The 21,680-nt window shown below is 46.0% G+C and overlaps 1 protein-coding gene and 1 long non-coding RNA gene across 4 annotated transcripts; one reads left to right on the top strand and one right to left on the bottom strand.

The window, feature by feature from the left end:
* On the top strand, positions 588 to 8,575 carry MRPL42 (mitochondrial ribosomal protein L42). Its single transcript, XM_021385383.1, has 6 exons — positions 588 to 1,489; positions 2,798 to 2,959; positions 4,914 to 4,977; positions 6,226 to 6,310; positions 7,119 to 7,282; positions 8,457 to 8,575. The coding sequence occupies exons 1-6, from the start codon at positions 826 to 828 to the stop codon at positions 8,500 to 8,502; spliced, it is 1,185 nt and encodes a 394-aa protein (XP_021241058.1). The 5' UTR covers positions 588 to 825; the 3' UTR covers positions 8,503 to 8,575.
* On the bottom strand, positions 8,529 to 21,674 carry LOC110393096. Of its 3 annotated transcripts, none has more exons than XR_002434816.1 (3): positions 14,000 to 21,674; positions 12,567 to 12,731; positions 8,529 to 11,854 (listed from the first exon to the last, which is right to left on the bottom strand). It is a non-coding gene; the product is annotated as an uncharacterized LOC110393096 (long non-coding RNA). The 3 variants fall into 3 exon arrangements; XR_002434805.1 differs by having other exon boundaries at positions 11,451 to 12,731; positions 14,000 to 15,633; positions 20,065 to 21,665; XR_002434798.1 differs by having other exon boundaries at positions 8,576 to 12,731.

The raw sequence follows: 21,680 nt of genomic DNA on the forward strand, positions 1-21,680 counted from the left end.
CGTACTGTGCTTATGTCAAAATTTCACACAGAACCACACACATAATCACATTCCATGTTGAGGGGCCTCAGTAGGGTGCATTTTTATAGTGCTGCATGACATTGATGCAGTTCAGGATAAAGGCAAGGGTAACTTGGCTAGCTGAAGCTGAGTTGATGTTCACTGAAATGGGGCAGTCTGCCAGTCAGATGAAGGTGGCAGAAAGTGACAGCTTTGGTGCTGTAAGAAGTGATGTGCTTCTAAATGATGGGTGGAATTAGCCAACTGTGGGGGCATGCCATACAGACTGCACCGTCTGCAAAATCCTAGTAAGAATCCTGTGAAGCTGCCCCCTTGTCACAACCTGCTCATAAACTTGGCAAGATGCAGTCTGAAGTAAATCAGTTTGTTTCCACTATTCCTACGGGCAAGATTTTCCAGAAGTTATTCCTTAATCAGTTTCAGTTCTTTCTTTTCATTTCATTTCATTTCCAGACCACATTTGTTTCAGGCAGTTTATAATCATTTATTTTTGTCAATGCCATCCTTGAGTTTAAAATCCTCAACATGTTTTCTTTGTCAGTACAACCACTCTCTTGCTTGTACTCAGCCCAAAAGGCTGTTCTTCATCTGAAAGCTGACCTCATCTCAGCACAACAGCTTCCTTGTGGGAACAACGAGCTGGCACAGGAGGTACATTGAGCTGTGTTGCTTCTGTTCAGTGCTTGATCACAGAACAGAAGCCATGCACAGAAGCCTGATGGGAGCGATGGAGAGAGTGTGAGGGAGTCTTGCAGTGGAAATACAGCTTTCATCTTGGTTGCATCTCTGGGTGGTACATAAGGCATGGTGCTGCACTGGCACAGGCTGCCCAGAGAGGCGGTGCTGTCACCATCCCTGGAGGTTTTCAAGAAACGTGTGGATGTGGCACTGAGGGACATGGTCAGTAGGCATGGTGGTGATGGTTGGACTAGATTTGAGTGGCCTTTTGCAACCTCTGTGATTCTAAAGCATTTTGGCACCTCTCTGCCACCTTTGTGGCTTACTGACTGCAGCATGCCAGGAAGGCCCAGAATGGATGTCTTCCATCTTCCACTGTCATGGAAAACATCTGAAATCAAATGTTTGCCGCTGCTAATGGAAACAATCAGTGGGAATGCTCAGCTCTTGGCTACGCCCCTGCTGGACTTTGGGAAGCCGTCAGTGTCACCGCCTGCTCCACAACCGCACGACAAAGCGAGGTGCTGTTCGAATTCGAATAGACCCGAAAGCACCAGAGGATCAACCGGACTGCACCTCCCGGCAGGCCGCGGGGCGCGCACCGGAAGCGGAAGGACAGCGGAAGCAGAAGGGCGCCGGAAGCGGAAGCTCGTCGGGTTCCCTGCTGGAGGGCGGCGGGAGGTGGCGGGGTTTGCTCTGCGGCCGCGCTTGTCTCTGCGGCCGGGCATCGCGGGCGGCTCTGCGTACCGAGGAATTAAAGTGCTCAGTTGCGCAGTGTTTTGTTTGCTTGGTATGTAGTGGACTGCAAGTCGGCTTTTAGAACGGGTACTCTTGCTTGCCGTGATGGATTAGCGACTGATTTTCTTTCAGCTAAATACTGTCTATAGATACGTATGTATATATAGATATAGACGTTCTGTGTTCGAGTTGGCTCGGTGTCCCTGGCTGTGGGGGAGGGGCCCCCTAGCAGCGTCCCAGCGCTTCCCCGGCAGCGGCCGGAGTGGAGCACAGCGTGGGGCTGTGCGGCAGCAGCGCTCCTGGTGGGTGAGGAGGGGTGGGAAGCGGGTAGGGGCTGCCGACCGCGCGCTGTGGAGGCGTTCTGAAGCGCTGAATGATTTTTTTTTTTTTTTTTTTTTTTTTTGTTAATGAGCATGGCATGATACGGTCTCCAGTTATGTTTTGCATCCAGACAGTTTGTGAAGTATGAATCGCTCCGAAAGTGATGCCTCCTACCTATATCCATGGAAACTACAAGTTACAATGACATTGTTTGATAGAGCAGATTTTCAGCTACAACAACATAATCACCACCACTAGCGGTGCATTTTTGCTAACAATGAGTAAAAGCCCGCATACCGGCACTTGTAAAAATCTGCATGGCCATCTGGAATGAGACTTGTCTTTCATGTCTCTGTCACCACTGCTGAAACGCACCACCCACCACCTCACTGTGCTCACATCCACTGTTTGGTCTCCGTCAACATTCAGCAAGTATCAATGAATGTCAGTGAGTGCCATTTTTTTCCCCATGGAGGAATTCAGTGACACGCTTTTGCTTCAGACGCACTTCCATGTCAGACACCATTCTGTCAGACTGCCCCTCTGCTGCCATCTGTCACACAGCAACAAAATGTGGTGGAATATTGCTGGGAAGGTTCAGTCTCTACTGCCGTAACACCAACATCCGCTTCTGATGTTATGGGCTGACATAATAAAAGAGGAGGGAGTACTTTTCGGAGCAGGCTTGCATATGTTGTGAAAAGAAAATCACGTGTCGGGAACAGTTTTGTGGAGCTTGCAGAAGGAAGGGTACAAAACTGGTGCGTGTGTGGGTGCTAGCAGTAAAACTGAGCTGACGGAGGGAGGACCCAAGCTTGGAAAGTTGTTTTTCTTGGGCGAGTGAGATTGTTCATTTCATTACTAAATGAAGTTTTGTCCCGTATTTGACTATTTAGGAGACAGATGCCTTTATCTTAAATCATAAAGACTCATTAAAAATGAACAAGTAATATACTGAACAAATTCTATTTGTTCTTAAGATAGGAAACTAAATTGTTGATCTCTGTACCCGAACAGTTTTGAAATTGGTCTCTTTCAGAGCGTGTTCAGGAACTGAAAAGATACTGTGTCCATTTCAGTTCTGTCTTCTCCAGGACTGGTTTCCCATCTGCTGCCAGCATGGCAACATCACTCAGGGCTGTGTGGTCCGGCTGTCTCTGGATGCATTCAGTAGCTACCTGTAAGCAAGTCCCGCTACGAAGTAAGTGATGATGAAATTGAAATCTTATATTCAGATGTATTCTTTGAGAGCCTTTTTCTTATGCTCTGTAGAATCGTAGAATGGCTTAGGTTGAAAGGGACTTTAAAGATCATCTAGTTCCAATCCAGATCAGTAGAAACGTGGAGGTGAATTGTTATTGGAATGGAATCAAGTCTAACGTTGTTTTCTCTGTTTAATTATTAAAGGATATCTTGATTCGTTTCTTCCAGGGCCCACATATAACACTCTTCTAAATTATAAAATAGCTTGTAAATAACATCTCTTCAACCATTAATAAAGTTGTACTTGAAGATTTAAATTTTAATTTTTCAGACTTACAAACAGTGCTGAGAAAAAGCTATGGTAAAATCATAAGCAAAAAGTAAAAACAGGAAATATTATTAAATTTTTGCCCGTGTTTTAGATTGCCAGTAGGAAGATGGAGACAGGAAGAGGAAAAGACAGGAACTGAAAAAATAAAATGGATGTGTTAAATTTTAGAGGTTAGTGTACACAGAGAAGGAAGAAATATGAATTATTTACACTGATATTTTACCAGAACTTGAATTCCTTATAACTAAAGATGAGTTTATCTGGGAAAACTGAAGCATGGCTGTGCTAATCAAAATTTAAATGTAGAATTTTAAAATCTAAAATATACCTCAATTTCTAGCTAAATTTATCTTTAAATGTTAGTATTTAACACATGAAAGTACTTCTGAAAGGAAAACACCTATGCAAAAGTTTCCCCCTGATTCTTTGAATCTCCCCAGCTTTGGTACGCTGAATGCCTCTCCCCGTCTGTTTTGGGCTGCCAGGAATACCATTTATGGGTTGTAGAAAGCAAGATGCCTATGGTACAATTCCTATAAAAAGAACTGTTGCTGTTTACCACCTTATGTACTAATAAAAAAGGGCAGTGGAATCCATGGGAAAGCTCAGTTGGAAGGGTCCTTAGGTGGTTTCTAGTCAAACCTTCTGCTCAAAGTAGGCTCAGCTGTGCACTGACATCAGGATGCTCAGGACTTTGTCCTGCTGGGCCTTTAAAATCTCCCAAGGTGAAAGATGGCACAAACCTCCCTGAGCCCTGTTCCCTGACTGCCTTCAAAGGGAAAAAGGTTCTCTGTCTAGTCAGAGCCTCCCTTGTTTCAATTTCAGCATTTTTTGTTTTCGCACCCCATAGTGCTCTAAGCAGCCTGGCTCCCTCTGCTCAGTCACCTGAACCTTTATGGTCTCTGGGATCTGTTGTTAGGTCTCTCCAGAGCTGTGGCTTAAGGCTGAAACAGCCTTGGTCCCTCAGTCTCTCTTCACAGGGCAGATGTTGCAACCTATAGCCATTTTGGTGGGCATTCACAGCATTTATTCCACTTTATTTTTATTGAAGATGGCAAAAGCGACCACGGTATCTGGATGTGATCTAGTGAGTGCTGAGTACAGGGAGAGAATCGCTTCCCTTAGCATGTTTGCTAACACAGTCTAGGATGCTGGTGGCCTTTACTACTTGTAATTCTTGTGATTGCTTTCCTTGCAGTAACAGGAACCTATGGAAGGGATCGAGTTCTCTCATGTTAGAGCAGCCAAGGCGTTGTAGTTTTGCATAGCATATGTACCACTCTTCTACAAAGTACAAATTTGCTTTAACAATGAATGTTATTATGAATTAAAGAAAAGTCAGATAATCTTCCTGGGAAATCGTATGATAATGTTATTTGGCCTTTCAGTATTATATAATCTCAAAATACATCTATTTTGCTAGTGGATGTATAAAGGATGCAACAGTGACATTTGTGTTTTGTTCATACTGTGTTATTTCTTAGGAAAACAGTACAATGCAAGTGTAGTACAACATAGCTACCTAGATACTGTATTTTTGATGGCACTAGGAATCTTCATGATAAAGTGAGCTTCTATTTAGACATTATTTTATACTTGTTTGTATTTTTTTTCCTTGCAGTTGGAGCTGTATGTCATGCTTGTCATAAATCAACATACTCGGTGCTCCCTGAAGACTACAACTGGTACGTTCATGTGTTTTGTGTGGCCTTTTCATGTGATGTACAAACAGGAGGGGGAACGACTGTTTACATGGGTTGATAGCGATAGGACAAAGCGGAATGGTTTTAAACTAAGATGGGAGATTTAAGTTGGATATTAGGAGGAAGTTTTTCACTCAGAGGGTGGTGGCACACTGGAACAGATTGCCCTAGGAGGCTGTGGATGTCCTGTCCCTGGAAGCATTCAAGGCCAGACTGGACATGGCTCTGGGCAGTCTGGTCTAGTGGTTGGCGACCCTGCCCAAGGCAGGAGGGTTGAAACTCGATGATCTTTGAGGTCCTTTTCAACCCAGGCCATTCTGTGATGATATTCCAGGCCGCTGGTTCTGCCACTAAGTTGTCATATGATGGCATCAAACACACTTTCTATCAGTTTTGGATATAGATATATAAAAATTTAAAGTGAAGTACTGTTTCCAGTCATAATAATTGTGAAGCTAATATTTCAAAAATGAGCATAATGAAAAATTATGCATGACTCATTCTAAATATGATGATGACCCCAGTACTACTACAGTTTTAAATGTGGAAGAGCAAAAGTAAGAGCACTCATTTTCACTGATGCTTATTGTTAAGAAAAAGCCCAGGTAATTTTGAGCTGCTGCATGGGAAACTTCAGTAGTAGTGACTGGAAAAGACAATAAAAACATAATGAGAAATGCAACATCTGCCCTGCAGAAGTTTCTTTGGAAGATAATGTGTCACAGAAGTTAATAGGGAAATAATGTGAGAAGAGCTGTACTCCCTCAAGGAACTTATCAATAAAACTCCTCATGCTCACCATCTTTTGCCAAACGTAAAGGTTGGAACCCTGGAGCTTTATTTTTCTCTATTGGTGCCACACTTCTTATAAAGGCACGTTGTCCTAGGTATTGCTGACATTCATTATTTGTTGCTAGTTTTAATGTGATTCTTCAGCATCTTAAAGACTTTTGCAAACCATATTTCCAGCTGCCTGTAGGCTTTAACTTTATACCTTTCTTCTGTCAAAAAAAGAAGAAAGAAGGAAGCATGAAATAGCTGGGGGGAAGAAAGAAGTTCAGATCAAGTACTTGTGAGCCTTATTTTTTCAGGTTTTATTTTCTAGAAGATTTCCAACGAATTCATAAATAGGGGGTGAAATCAGGTTTTCTTTGGGAATTGGGCTGCTCAGTCACTCAGCATTTCTGAAAACGGTAAGGGATTGTAATCATGTCACTTTTATTTTTACAGCAAAGTGGAACTTGCCTTGACATCGGATTCGAAGACAATCGTCTGCTACCACCCTTCGCTTGAGATTCCATACGAGCATACAAAAGTATGTCAGTTCTTGAGTCTTTAGGACAACTATTTCTTTTTCTTTCAATTTGAAATACAGAGGAACTATGCACTACGTGAGCAGCGTATCTGTCAAGTGAGTGATGAATATAGCTGCTCTTATAAGGAGGGCTATCAGCTGAATTGAGAGAAAGCTCCAGGCAAATAAATGCTCAGATTATTACAGCGTTACTCAAAAAGAATTAAATGAGGTACTCAAATAGTTGTGCACTACAGAGGAAACTAGTGTTTGTCTAAGAGCACGCTCTCAGATAAGATGTTTGAGATTCAGGCGATAGTTCATACATCCTGCTGCGTGCAGTATGGACAAGGGGATGTGAAGAAGTGCTGCTGTTTTCAACTCAAGCTTTAAATTCCATTCAGTGCTGTGAATTCATAAACTCCATGGGAAAACTTTCAGTAAAAACTTAAAAAAAAAAAAAAAACCTAATATGCTTAAATGGTGATCATCAGTATGAATAAATTTATAAGTAGGAATGAGTATTTTGTGTTAGTAAATGGATGCTTATGATTCAGATAGTGAATTGTAAGGATGAGAGCTCAGCAGTAGTAATGACAGCGGGACGCAGTAATCAGCTCTAGCACCTGGCGTAATGAGATGTTCCTAGAAATCCTCCCCACGGTGATGTGGTTTTGATTGAGAAGGGAGGGAGCCTTTGATGATGCTTTCTCTTTTTAGTTCTTTTGTTCTCAGCTTTAAAGAGCAAATAGTAATGTTATCAACGTAGCTTGACTTTTTGTTTTTCCTCAAAGAGGAGGAAAGAAAATTTACACTACTGTTTTTATAGCCCATGCCACGACCAGATCCAGTAAATAACAAAGAAGAAACTCTTGATCAAGTTTTGAAATCCAGACTGAATGAAGAAGAGCTGAAGAATGATAGAGGTCTTACAATTGAAGAGCTCAGCAAAATGTTTTACACTACAAAACATCGGTGGTATCCTGTGGGACAGTAAGTTTTTTTTTTTTCAGTGTTTGTTCCTCTTGGCCATAAAGAGAAACACAAGAATAATTATAATTTATCCAAACTCATCCTTAGCACGTGGGCTACTACATACAGTTCTAAATGCAATGTTGTATAAATGGAAGGCTGTATATTATTTTATTTTTTTTAATTCTGCCCCTTCCATAGCCTTTGCAACTTTGTTGGTAGAATACCATGGAGTAGAAATTTCTCATACTATGTAGTTAGCTGCTGGTCCAGGTGATTTCCTAAAATTGCATAAGTGAAATCACCCCCTCAATGGACGTAGCCAAATACAGCTTGAGACCATGTAATTCTCAGACTTAAAAAAAAATAGTAGAGGTTTTTCATTTGAAATGATGAAAAGGGTACCTTGGTGTGTGTTGTATTCAGAAAGCTACCAGAAGAGATACAAACACGCCTGACTGAGCTTAAAGAGAAACTGTGCGTTCAGGTACACCACTGGAAACAAATAGCGTTTTAGTTTGTGCAGCTCCCTCCCAGTCTGTGTTATTACACGTTATGGTACTTGCTAATTTTATAGCTATGGAAGCTTGATACACAGCAAGCCTTTTTAATTATTAGGTTTTGAGAACAAGTGAAGAAAATGAAATGGTAGAGCTGCCTTTGGCCAGAGGGTAGTTGTCACTTAATGAGTATCGTACTGTATTAGCCACCCCTTGCGTTAGGGTGGCTAATTGAGGAAGTGGGAATGCAATTTGTCTTTCTTCGTTGTGAAGTTTTTAAATTATTTCTCTGTAGACTATTACACTATTTAAAGTACAGTCTGACATAACTCCTTCTATACCTGATTGTTCTGTAGCAATCCTTTTAGTCAGAGGAAGACCTGACCGTAGTAAGAAAATTAACCTCACGCAAAGGATTAAGAGTAAAGAGCAGCCTTTGTATCTCATCAGTTCGACAGCTGAGTGGATTATTGCGTGCTTGCAGCAGATGTAGCAGCAGAAATGAGTAGTTATGAGTGTTGTGTAACTTCATGAACAACAGAGATGACATCTAATGAATGGCCATGGATTGTGCTTGTATGTATTATGTTTTGCTTACTTGTGTAACCTCTGAACCACATCTGGAGGGAAGAATGTCAGGAAAATCAAAGATTTTTCCAAACCTTGCATTCACAGCAGTTTTTTTTTTCTTCTAGGTATCACAGAAGACGGAAGAATCCTAATCCTCCTAAAGACAGATAATTAAGATGACTTCTTGCTCATCACCATGTTGTTACTGATCTTTATTGGAAATAAAAAAATACAGAAACGTTAATTAGTTCTACATGTGTGTTTTAATTAAACCATGCTTAACTAAGTTTGATTTTTTTTCCTGTTTCAGTTAGCTGACAGTAGAAAAACAACAAAAGTGCATTAGTGAAATAAGGACTCTGAGGAATACCGTGCATGTAGGATAAGAGAATGTGCCGGTCTTAGAACTGGATGTAACAGATGATGGAGTGCTCTGATTAAACTAGGTCAGAGGCTTATTGTTACTAAAGTGAATGCATAGAAGCAGTGTTTCAGAGTGGGAGTTCTAGAACTGGACATGCTGTGGTTTCTTATTTTAGAAATCTAATAATTGAACTGCAGACGAGCTTTGAATACTGACGTTGAAAGAATTTAGGGCTCTTTTCTTACATTGAAAGCTGTGCAACTTGGTTAAACTTCAGCTTCCAAGGCATCACTCCCCCTTTAATCATTCAGTATTCCCACATATTTGAGATATTTTTGTGTATGTTTGGCTTTACTTTTATTATTTTAAATTCACCTTAACTATTGCTCAGTTAGGATGCTACATATGTTCGTGTATAAATTAAATAGATGTAGCTCAGGGGAGGAATAGTTCTTTGCTTTAGCCCAGTAATCATTCAGTGAAGATACCTAGCTCTTTCCAGCTTACCAAGGGGGAAGGACTGGTCCTTCAAATGCTTTAAATTCAAGAAACGTGGTTTTAATCTACTTCATAGCTTTAGCACCTTGCAGTGCTTAAATGTTTCTGCTAATAAACTATTGTCATCTACTGTTGTTGTTTTTCTTTTCTCAGAAATAGGAGATTCTTTACTCCAGTCTACAGTTTTAGGGATCAACCTTCCAATAGAAAGTGCCAGCTTGGAGCGTTATGCCTCCACGGAGCTCCCAGTGACATCATTGTCTTTGTGCATCTGAATAAATACTGATTAAAAAAAAAATCTCCAAACTCATACATTTTGATCTCACTTCCTTTCCAAGGCAACTTGGATAAGATAGGAAGGTACTTGTTTCTTGCATTCATCTAGTGTCATTTTGCCAGCTTGTGTTATCCGTACATTTTGCTTAAGATGAGTACCGTATAAAGTCTTTAATTCTGGTCGTTTTAGTGTGAAGTGAACCTGCTTTTTCTAGAGTTATTAAATAACTTATTTTCCTTGAATGCTTTGATTGTCTAAAGTGAATGTCAGATGCGTGCAATAAGGAAGCTGCCTTTAAGACCTGGAAAACTTTGCCAAGCTAGTCTAAGTATTTGTTGAATGTCATTTTTAAAACTTAATGCTGGTTAGCCGATAATGGTTTACCCTGGCACAGCATGAAATAGTTCTGCTTCTCTTTGCTACGCTTGTATGTTAATCTGATGCCGTGTTTAATCCTACGTCAGCCTGATGATTCGGGCTTCATGTGATACAGTGTGTTGCTCACGTGATAACAGGCATGCTGTCATGAAGGAATGCTTATTGTGTTTATGGAAAGGAGGGCTGCTTGCTTTGCAAATTCAACTGAACAAAAATAATTATTCTTCTGCCTATAATATCACTTTTTGAAGGGTTTTTAGTAATCAGTGGTGTGGCAAATTTTAGCATTTGCATCAGTTTATGGTGCCTGTTACTGACACAGGCCCACATGTGAGAAGCTGACATTGCACACTCACTGTTTTGTTATATTCCACTGTGTAAAACTGAATGACCCTTATTTCTGGAAAGCTGAGACCTCATTTGTCTCTGCTTGATTTCATTCCAGTTTAAGAAAGGAGGACTAAAAATCTGTTACATGTGGGACTGCTGTCTGATTTAAAGTACTTCCCTTCTGACCAGTTACTGGAAACTGAGCGAGTCTAAGACACGCTCACTGCATGTACCCTCTGCCAATTTGTTGTTACGTTAATCCATAAAATGGGTGTTTTAAAATCTTTCCCTGCACTACGCTGCCAATATTTCTGTTTTCTTATACTAAATCTTTCGTCTGGGTCATCTGAAGCGTGACCCAACTAAACTCCTACTCCCACAGTGATTTCAAGCTCTCCTCCAGGCTTTCATGGTCCTGAACGGCTACATAAAGCTGTCTTTAACTGTGTGTTTCTCTTTACTTGAAGACTTGGAATTAGAAATTCATCTGCTCGAGACTTTTCCTGCTTTTACCTAAAAGAACAATCAATTTGAAAGGTAGTTTGGGACTTGTTGTTCTCTTGTCTCTTCCGTTAACTTTGTAACTGAAAATTTGAGCTGCATAGAATTGGTGGAATGGGAAATCTGCTGTAGTGTTTTTGTATTGGAGTTAGGGCACTCAGCCATTTGCCTTGCGCTTAATTGTTACTGTTTCAGCCTTCAAGAGGCTCGTTGCTGCGGGTAGTGTGCAACTGGGTACATCTTACTGATTTTTAATTTTTCCCAATGTCTTAAAGTCTCATTGAGCTTTCCTTGTCAGTATGCTATTCCACTAGAAAACTCTGCTTCAGTCAAATATCAAAAGGTTTGCCTTCAATTCAGGCCATTTAAATCACACTGAAATTTTTCACTTACTCAGACCTGAATTCAAAAAGGAAGCATTCTTTTAAAACAGGTGTTTGTTTTCTTTTTTTTTTTTCTTTTTCTTTTCTTTTTTTTTTTTTGCCTTTTCTGTGTGCAAATTATGTCATTCTGCAGGTTCGTGGTACCACCACCGGGAGGCAATCTTGCACAATGGCTCTACGAGATTTGTCCGAAGCCATAGATAATATAGCTGTATTGTGGGACTTAAGCACTACGAGAGACATGCACCAGCTGCTATTTAATTAAATTTGCAAGTACTGAAGAATAAGATATTTGCTAGGAGGCCTGAAAGTGCTTGGATTCAAAGGGCCAAAGGCTCTTTTCTTGCACTTTTCTGTTTGCTTTGAACTATTTGACTTTTCTCATGTATCACAGAGATGTATCTTTCTTCATGCTTATTAAACAACAACAAAAAAAGCCACCCAACCCTTCCGGTTTTGAAAAAATGAGTCAATAGTACAGCAGTGCCAAATGTGCCCATTTGACAAGTTTCATGTCTGTATGCTTCAGTTCCTCAAGACAAGAATGGAAGGAGTGGTTAGCCACCCCATCCCCCACCCCTGTGCAGCTATTCAGCCCCATGGAAAAACTAGCTGTTGGAAGGGCCTGGATTTCACCTGACATCACCAAATTCTGCTGTGCCACCATTAACTCTTCACTGCAGCTCTATAATATGTCACTGTAATAATTTCTTTTTGATGCCAACACTGCCTTTCTCAGTTATTCCAATTTTCATTGCGCGTTGTTACAATTTCCCACATTCTCGTTCCATCCTGGAAAACAGTACAAGGTTATATGATCAAGCAGACATAGGCTGTGCAGGCTGCATTCCTCTTCTGTAATGGAGGATGCATGTTTCACTTTAATACTACCATATAATAAATTGACTCAGAGCCCACTTTTCACTAGAATAAAGTTCAGGCTAATTGCGTACCTAACATTGAGGCAACTGCTAATTAGACATCTAAACCTGAGTTAACTGTTGTAGACTCACCTTATAGTCAATAGGCATGCATACAAAGTACCTCAATAAGGCAGTAAATCCCCTTTAAAAAAAAAAGGCCTAGACTAAGACACACATTGTTCTCTGGAGGTGCTTTTCTCTCTTCTGTGAAGGGAGGTGGAGCTTAGTGGAGACTTAGATGCCTATATCGTAGCAAATAAAAGGAGTCTTCCGGTGTTTGGGAATTATTTTTTGGTTGATTGACTTGGGGGGGTAGGGGAACAGTTTGAGGACAAAAATGTAGAAGTACTCTGCTTAAACATACTTTACTTTACTAGCATATAGTCCATATACAGAAGTTCTGAATGAAGAGACGAGAAAGTCAGCAAAATATTTTAAAGAATAAGCAGTTTTCTCTTGCTGAGCAAATGAAGCAATGTGTTTTGCCTCCACTGCAAGAGCTTTCTAACTTCCCGGTTTTTGTTCTCTGCATGCAGTAATGCACCCACTTAATAATTGTGCATAGGATTTTAATCTCTCACCTCCTTTTGTCTAATCAGCCCTCCATTGCTAAAAGTTAGTAGTGAAGCTGTTACATTTTTTTCTTTCATTCTATTTATTCCAAAGAAATAACAGTTGCTTATTTTATGCATCTTTATAGTCCCTCTTCTGATGAGCCCATGGTTCCATCTGATAATTCCAGGTAGCTACAGAAAACAAATGCAACAGATCAACAAAATGGCTGTGCTGCAGCCATGCTCTTCTGCTTCTGCATTCGTTAAGGCACTCTGAGGCTTCCAGTTGATAAAGTAATTCCAGGGGAAAAGGTTTCTTTGAACCTTAATTATTTAACTGTTTGTTTGAATTAGTTTACAGTGATGTAAAAGTTCACATCCCTTTTCATTTTTTGGTTATTCTGTATTTTTTAATCCTGACTTAGAATCATAGAATCACCAGGGTTGGAAAAGACCTCCAAGATCAACCAGTCCAACCATCCCCCTACCACCAATATTTCCCCACTAAACCATGTCCCCACTTTCAGGACAGGATTTACTTGTCGTTTTCCATGAACACCTTACATGTTTCTAAAACTGCCTTCTCCCATCCCGTTTTTTGTTTTTTTTTTTTTTTTTTTCAGTTAAAATCTTCTATTTAGTGATGGGGAAACTGAGGGTGGCAACAAGTTCCACGGAATTTTAGAAATGGATTAAGGAAAAGGATTTCTGATCCAGGGGGAAGGCACAAACAGTGCAAGCAAAGTGCAGTGGCATGTTCACCGTAACGGGGAGAATAAGAAAAATGGCCTAGCACCTCTCTTTCTGGAGCGTGTATTTGTATGTTCAAACCTACTGCAACAAACATGCCACGTGTGTCTTGTTGGCCATGGGTTACAATTCATTGACTTTATATGGCTCTATTTGTTTAAGAGAAAAAGACTTGAAATGAGCCCAACCAGGCCACTGGTGTGGCTGAAAGGTGACGTGGTGACGGTGGCTGGGGCAAGGCCTGCAAAGAAGGGAGGGCGTGGGCAGCCCTGAGGCAGGCGGCAGTGGTGAGCACCCCCAGGCCGCTTGGCTGGTCCTGGCCCTCCAGCTGCTGGCTGTTTTGCTTCAGCACGGCCAAGGCCTTAACCTGTGACTTGAGGAAATGACCCCTGAGAAGCCTTGTGCTTTCCTAAGAGTGAAGCACACCACTCGCAGAGTGCCAGTTATGCCCAGCCAGCCAGGCCCAGCCAGGCCCGGGCTGATAGGCAGGCCCCTCTGAGCCTGGGCACCAAGCTCAAGCTTGGGGCTGCTGAGCACCCATGCCGCCTCACCACGTTCCCCTCAGCCCCCTCCCAGCCTCTCCCAGCTGGATCCCCTAGCAGTGAGGGGCCTGCTCCTGAGGCCAGGCCTTGCTGTGCCTCTGCCTGGAGCGACCCGAGATGGCTGCGCACCCTCGGACATTACCACACTCCAAAACACACAACACGTACCTCACGTTCACACTAGGGAAGCGCCATTCTCGAAGGCTGCAGAGTGGTTTCACCTCATTTCAGATGCTCTGAACTGAAAGAAACACAAAAAGGCATCATTCCACATTGGATCCACTGGGCACCACAGAGTCCAGGGAGCGCTGTGGGGCAGGGAAGCAGGAGGAGCCCTAGGTGGAACCATGTTGGCAAGGCTGTAAGCTGGTCCTCCTGGCATCAGGAATGTTCTTATCCAGAAATACAGACACGCCGTGTGGGAGCAGGTGGCTCTTCTCACAGACAACCCAACCTCAGCTCCTCTTTGCTCCTCCTATAAATACTCCAGCGCAGGCATGTCAGGATGTGTGAGAGCAACAGCTCACTCATTGTTATTGCTCTCTCCACACAGCTGAAGTCCTCAGCATCGTCCTGCCTAGTTCACAGGTGTTCCAGTTGAGATGGCAGTAAACATCAAAGTATTTTCCTTCTGGATAAACAAAATTAAAAAAATACAGTAACATAAAAAAGTCAGGATTTAGGAACAAATAATTCTTTCAGCAGCCTGCATCAGAGTAAATGGAATGAATGAAGGGTAACTAAAGATCAATGTTCTGTAATCCTCAGCCTCCGGAGGATCCAAGAAGTCTAATGAAATAGCTCAGGTTGAGGCATTTGGGAAAACAATGAGGTTTCTGGACAAAAATAATAATTGGACATTAATTTTTTGAAATCTTCATTGACACATCTTAAAATAAAAAGGCTGCATTTTCATTTCAGAGCTAGCAACATAGCAACAAAAGACATATCAGAGCATTAAAGAGCTGCTTTTTCTTCTCAGGATGCAATATGTTAATTCACTTAAAAATCTGTGACACTGGCAGATGAGCTTTTACCATTTTTTCCCCTGTTCAGCTGCTCTACATGACAAATTAACTTTGCCAGGAAGGCACTACCAGTTCAGCACAGCTCTTCTCCTCACCCGGCACCCTGCTACTCCCTCAGCAGCCCCAGGAGCCGGAGCTGAGGGTGTCTCAGGAGTTGAAGTCACCTCCACATGCATTGGAGCACAGCTGTCAGCATCAGCAATCCATCCCATGTGGGGATTCCAGCTCTGCAGCTGTATCCTTTTGTCAGCCAGTCCAGAGGGGTTTCATTAACCTCTCCCCGGTACCTCTGTCTAAGTAGGGATGGTGACTAGATTGTGAAACTTCTAGAATAAATCTATTTTGAAGTGTTAAGTACATAAATGCAATCGAGTGGAAACAGCTGTTATTTACATACGCGAAGCACAGGATTCTGCTCCCAGATGGATAGAAAAAACTTGCCACTGCAGGAAAAAAAATTGGAAAAATATGGATTTAGAAATTATAAATGCAATGGACCATGCTGTCAGGTTTTATAAACCAGCACAGCTCCACAGGTTTGCCACAATGACAGGATGCAGCCCACAGTCCGGAGAGCCGTGTGCATCCCTGCAAGAGGGCAGCTGGAAGGAGGGGGCATGCTGCTGGGCACAGCGTGGGTGGACAGATCCATGTGTCAGCCTCGTACGCAAAGGTGGACAGAGAGCCAGGAGTCTTCAGAAATAGTCTTGCAGAACAAAGCCCCCATTCACAACCAGGTTTTGCCATGGACTTCTGTAAATTCAAGATTATCCTCTAGAATAAAAAAAAGAAAGAAAGAAAGAAAAGAAAGCAAGCTTTAGAACAATGCAAGCAGCATAGAACTGTGTGGCTAAAAGTGGAGGATGGCAGGGAAAGCCCATCCCATCCCATCCCATCCTGTCCCAGCGAGTGGCTGGCCCCAGGACATAGGTGGCTTTGGCACTGTACACAGAGGGGACACAGACCACCTTGCTCCCCTCCATTAGGAACCAGGCTGGGAGCTTAGGTGGGGAAGCTCAGTTGGCTTTTCCTCATAGGAGCTGCTGTGAGAAACACAGCAAAAGCTCAGGCACAGCGAAAGCTCAGGCACAGTGAAGCTGCTCAATCCTTGGAGCTTGCCAAGGGATCCCTTCCAGGATCTGTTGTGTTTGACCTACGGCTGTTGCGTGTGTCCCCACACGCAGACCTGCCCTGACACAGGCACGCATGTGGGACATAGGTGCCACCTGTCCCACTTCAGACACAGACCCCCACATACTGGCCCATGTGATGCAGAGGGATATGGAGCAGCTGAATGCGTCCCTCAGAGCCTGCCCTGAGTAGAGCCCCGCTACAGCAGCAGGGTTGGTTCCATCAGACACAATGGGGCCCGAAATGCTGGGGCAAAGTGTGCCGTGCCCTGGGTGGCTCGCTGGGCCAAACTCATACCCAGAGGGCTAAGCTATCAGGGGAGGGAGCTCTAAAGAGAAAGCTAAAAATAGTGTTAACATTTTGAAATACAGGACATGGTATTCACAGTCAGAAGGGACCCAGACCCAGACTTAACACTTTTTGAAAAGCTCTGCCTGTTTTGTAATAATCCCAGATATTATTTCCCCTCCCCCATCCATTTACAAAAGCAGAGATAATAGCAAACTTCAGCAAATCTGAACCCGGTTACACGGAGCCATCTGTTAATTCTGGTCCATGGCAGCAGAGGGCATCTGAGGACTTTGAGCCACATCTGGCATGGGTCTGCAGGCAGATGGCTGAGATAGATGCCCGCAGTCCAGCCTCGGATATGGCTCGTACCAGCCGGGGCTCCCACAGCCGGGCATCCCCAGGCTCTGTGCCGCAGAGTGTGACTGAGGTGCCCCAAGAATCCTGGGGGCAGCAGGTGGGTGCTGGGCAGGTCACTGAGGCTGGGCAGTGCGGGGGGCTGTGGGAGGCCGTGCCCAGCCCTGCAGGCCTCCAGCCGTAGGGCCTCGGGCAGGCCGCGTTCATCGCCTGCCGTGAGCGGTCTGAGAATATGTCTGAGGTGAGCACTGCACACAGCCCCAGGCTGCACGTTGTCACTACGTGGAAGAAGTTTAAAATTACAGCGATGCAGTAATACCCATCCGATGCCTTGTTGTTCAAGCTGCTAAGTGCAGCAGCACCTCAGGCCCCAAGTGTGCTGCAGCCTCCCTCCGAAGTGTAGCAGTGGCTGAAGCCCAGGAGAAAGCTCTCCAGCTCCCTCCGTGCCTCTCAGCACTCCCAAAATGATATCCGCCTGCTGCTTCCCGTGGCAGCGCTCGCAATCATAAACATGTAATTGTAGGAATCCATCCTGGAGGCCAAACAGCTCTGGGTGAGTTAAACATCCTCAGGACAAGATCTAGAGCAGCGATGCAAAATAAATCCTGCTCTGATGGGAGAGCATTTACTCAGAGCCACGTAACCCAGTTTCTGCCGCATCCCCGTTTCACTTTGCGCTCTGAACCCTCTCCATGGGAGATAGCCGCAGCTGCACCTATTTTAATTTTCCCTCTTAGTTTCAGGGCTGCCCCTACCAACCGAGGTGCTGTACTAACGCACAGGGCGCCCCGGAGAGCCGCCTGCCTGCTGGGGAAGGCAGCTGCACAGCCCGGGCTGCTCCTCACAGCGCAGGCACCGTCCCGTCCCGCGCTCCTCGCGCAGAGCGGCCGTGTTGTTTCTGGCAGCGGCCGGGAGGAGAACGCAGCACTGCACAGCACTCCCAGCCGCTATCTTGGGGGTTTTTAGGAAGCAAAGCCCAGGGTGTGTGTGCCGACGAACACCCGAACTTCAAAGAGCGCGACTGGGACCAAGTGGACCTGGCGGTGTGCGGCTCGGTGCACACCTCTCAGCCGGGAAACGAGCTGAACAAACAGCACAGCCACAGTGCCGTGTGCTGCAGCCTGAATGCTACGGTCCGTCACACTCTCCCCGCAGCATTTTAAATGACCGCTGTCAACACGGGGCTTGCGGCAGTCTCTTTTTCTGCCGTGCTGATTAAAGGGAGGGCTAACAGGGAAGAAAATGCTGTCAGAGCAGCAGCATCTGCCCGTGAACCCCCCCCACCGTACTTCTGTGCGGTGTTTGCCCCATCCCAGCCGTGGACATCGCACCTCCATGTGATGACAGTGACCGAGCAGATGGGGCTCTGTGCACAAAGCAGCCCCACACAGCACCGGGTGGGCACTGCCGTGGAAATTCTCTTTAATTTTTTTTTTTTTATGTTTATTGCCCTGTGCCACCTCACGCCACTTTTCCATAGCAAGCAAAGCCAAAATATTTTCTTGTTGTTCTGTCTTTGCCTTAAATCATAAATAATAAATCGGAGAAGCTATGAAAGCACTGCGTGCAGCATGGTTCTAATTAAAGATCCCGAGAGTGTGTGAACCTCACTCGGTGCGGCGGAGGCCTCTGGATGCCACCAGCAGTTTGTACAGAGGAGGGGGCACACGGGGAGAGGGCAACGGGTCCCGATGCCCCTTCCCAGGGGCCAAGCTCTGTGCCTGCCACAGGCTGTGTGTGTGGCATGGGCAGGGGGAACGGCCCTTCGAGGGGAAACCAGAGGGACAGCATTGCAGCCCTCCCAGTGCTGTCTCCAGACGGTTTGCTTTCCGATTACGAGTGCTGCTTTCTCTTCGGACAGCGCTGATACATAGAAATTATTCACCGAGTTTTTGATGATTCTCCTCTAGCAAATGTATATTCTTAAGGAAGAGAAAGTGTTCGTGTGTCTGAATAGATCAACATGGCAGAAAATAAGGTGGCAGCTGGTTAAGAGTAAAATCGTTTGCTATACATCATCATTGATTTCATCAAAACATTCTGTTCCTCGGGCAGCTGGGAAGAGCAGTGTGGTCCCACTTAGGGAAACGCTTGTTTTCTCTCTGCTCTATTTATTATGTTTTAAGAACTCTTTGTAACAGAAGCAAACCTGACTGCAGGGCAAGAACTTCCCCAGCCCCTGCCCACGGGGTGTACCCCATTAACTCACCCCCATCTGCTCGCAGTGAGGGCTCCGTGCTCCCATCCCTGTGCCTGGGGCCGGGCTGTGGCAGAGCAGGGAGCTTCTGCTGCAGTCTGCATGAGCCCGGCAGCACACGGCCATCCCCCAGAGTGGGACGCGCAGCCCCCCAGCCCTTTGGCTAACACGGGTTCAGCTGAGCACAGGGCACGCTGCGGGCAGTGGGCTTTCTGTGCAGCATCCTCAGGGAGCAGGGATGCAGCAGTGAGGAGAGGCCCCTCTGCCCTGCCAGTGGGATAAATCAGCACGCAGCCTTTGCAGCACAGCACAGCAAATTTAGCCAACTCGGCTGCACCGGGGACCGAGCACGCCCCCCTCCCCTCACGTCGCATTGCATAAATAAAGCGGTGCGAGATCTCCAGTACATCTGGCGCACTTTTCAGGAACAAAATGGGAAGCATTTCTAGCAACAAGCACTCCTTGCACCACTGCAAAAAAAAACTGCTGCCTCTTCCCTCGATCATGAAAGAGGTATTTGCCTTAAGGTAAAACAAGAGAGGACCCCCCTCGTCCTCCCCTTGCCCCCTCCTTTCCCTCTGGGCACATCCAGAACCAAGTGAGAAATGTTACACACGCTGCCGTGATTTCAGGAGCTCCCCACGCTGCTGCTTTCCCTGCAGATCCGAACCTCGATCTCAGACATCTGCCGACAGCCGACGCACTGCCCCGACCGAACTGCTCGTGCACGGGGGAAAGAAGGATCTGGGAAAGGAATCGGGTTTCTCCTTCCTCAGCTTCAAAGCTCCGACTTTTGTGCCCTCGTCCCGGCCGGGCACTGCACCCCGGGATCTGGCAGTGGCTGTCCCCGAGCCCCATCGGCAATAAGCAAAGCACGCTGCCTGGGCGGCATTACCCATTTCGGATCCCTGCCTACAGACGGTCATTTTCCTTTCGTACCAGTGACCCCGATTAGAAAAAATATTGTTTATAACACGGCAAATTAAAGCCCGATTTTGTTTACGTGGAGCAAAGCAAAGTTCCCAGAGCCCGAGCTCTCCGTTCTGCCCCCGCCTCCTTTTTCTCGGCGTCCCATCCTTCTCCCACCCGACTCTTTCTCACCCAGCAAAGCACTCGGGCACCGACCGAGCCCGCATTAAACGCCCTAATGCCAAAGAAGCTACAAAGTAGCTTAAAGCACTTTAATACGCCGCATGTGGCCCATAATCCCCAAAGTAATTTAATTTAATCACCTTTTCTTCCACCACCGATTCGTTTCTTCCTCCCTGTGACTGCCCGAGAGCCTCACCACGAGTCGGGATGGGGGCGGGGGGGCTGCGAGGAGCGGAGCCCGAGGTCCCTCCGGACCCCCGCCCCGCCCGGGGGTCCCACCGAGCGTCCCCGCACCGCCCCGCTCCAAGCGGGAACGCCGCGGTCCCCTCACTGCCTCGGACCTTCGGCGCTGCTTTTAAAGGACATTGACTTCTGGTGAAAAGTTAAACGGGACACGCCGTTTAGAAAAGCCCCCGCTGGAGTTTTATCGCAGCTTTTCCCGTAACAATGGCCGGAGCCGGTAGTAACGCCCGTTCATTGCGTTCCGCTGTTCCCGTTCCACCCCCGGCGCATGAATCACGGCGCTCCCCTCCGCGCTCCGGGAGCGGACCCGTACGGCTCCGAGCGGCGGAGAGAGGGGCGGCGGCGGCGGCGAAGGGAGCGCCGAGATGCGGTCCTCCTAAAAATGCCGCCGACAAATAACGCGGGGGGACGGAACTGCGGCAAAGCGGCACGGCACAGCCCTGGCTCGGGGCGAGATGCATGGCACTGCCCCACGGGGAGCTACTGAACGCTAAGGGGAGAGCTCCAATCCCAATACTATAATAATACAGATATCACAGCAAAATAGGTATCGTCGCAAAAGATGTACCACTGCAAAACATACCTCGTAGCCAAATAATATATTTGTGAGCAAGAACTCTGTGCCTGAATATAGGGAATTATTTTAATGACAAAAACGGAGAAGTGCTCCTTTTTTTAAGAAAAAAAAATATATATATATATATAATTTTCTGGACGTAGTGAAGCCGAAGTGAAGAAGTAAGTTGGGATCCGCGCAGGCCGCCCCCCCGCCCTCCTCCTGCCTCCCCTCTCGCCCACCCCGGGGCACGGCGGGGAGCACAGTCGAGCCTGGGGACCGACGGCCGGCAGCGCCGAGCCCCGCTCCGAGAGCAGCGCCTACGGCCGCCTTTCCGAAAAGCCCGACAAGCCAAGTGCCCGCGCACCGCACACACGCGGAGCCGCTCCGACCACCTCGCTTAACAAGCATTATTTATTCAGATGAAACGCTTTAATTACCAAACGTACCACTTCTCGCTATTTTTATTTTTTTTAAAGGGGGAATGATTCACCCCAACGCTCCTCACTCGCACCCCGCGGAACAGCCTTCAAAACTCAGGAGCCGCTCGGAGCGGCGCCCCTCGCTCCCGACGCAGCCGGAGCTCCGCTCCCTGCGCAGGGACGGCGCGGTTCCCGGGCGGGGCCCAGCGGAGCCCCCGCGCACCGACGGGGCCGTCCCGGCCGCGGCCCTCCGCGCCGCTCCGCACCGCTCTGCGCCGCGTTCCGCCGACAAAGGGTCCTCCGCACCCCTCCCGCCCGATTTTTAGAGCTGATTTTGTCGGGATTGATACCGGCCTAGGGCAAACCGAACGGCGCAACGCAACCCCGATTCCTTCCGCCTTCAGACCCGAAAAATATCTCCTTCCCAACACCGCAGTTAATTTGAGGGCGATCCCGACCCTTCGCCAGGGACGAGCCCGCCGCGGCCGCGGCCGCCGTCGCTTTGTTCCCCTTTGTTTCCCCGTCAGCCCCCCCC

The sequence above is a fragment of the Numida meleagris genome, chromosome 1 (assembly GCF_002078875.1).
Source record: "Numida meleagris isolate 19003 breed g44 Domestic line chromosome 1, NumMel1.0, whole genome shotgun sequence".
NCBI lineage: Eukaryota > Metazoa > Chordata > Aves > Galliformes > Numididae > Numida > Numida meleagris.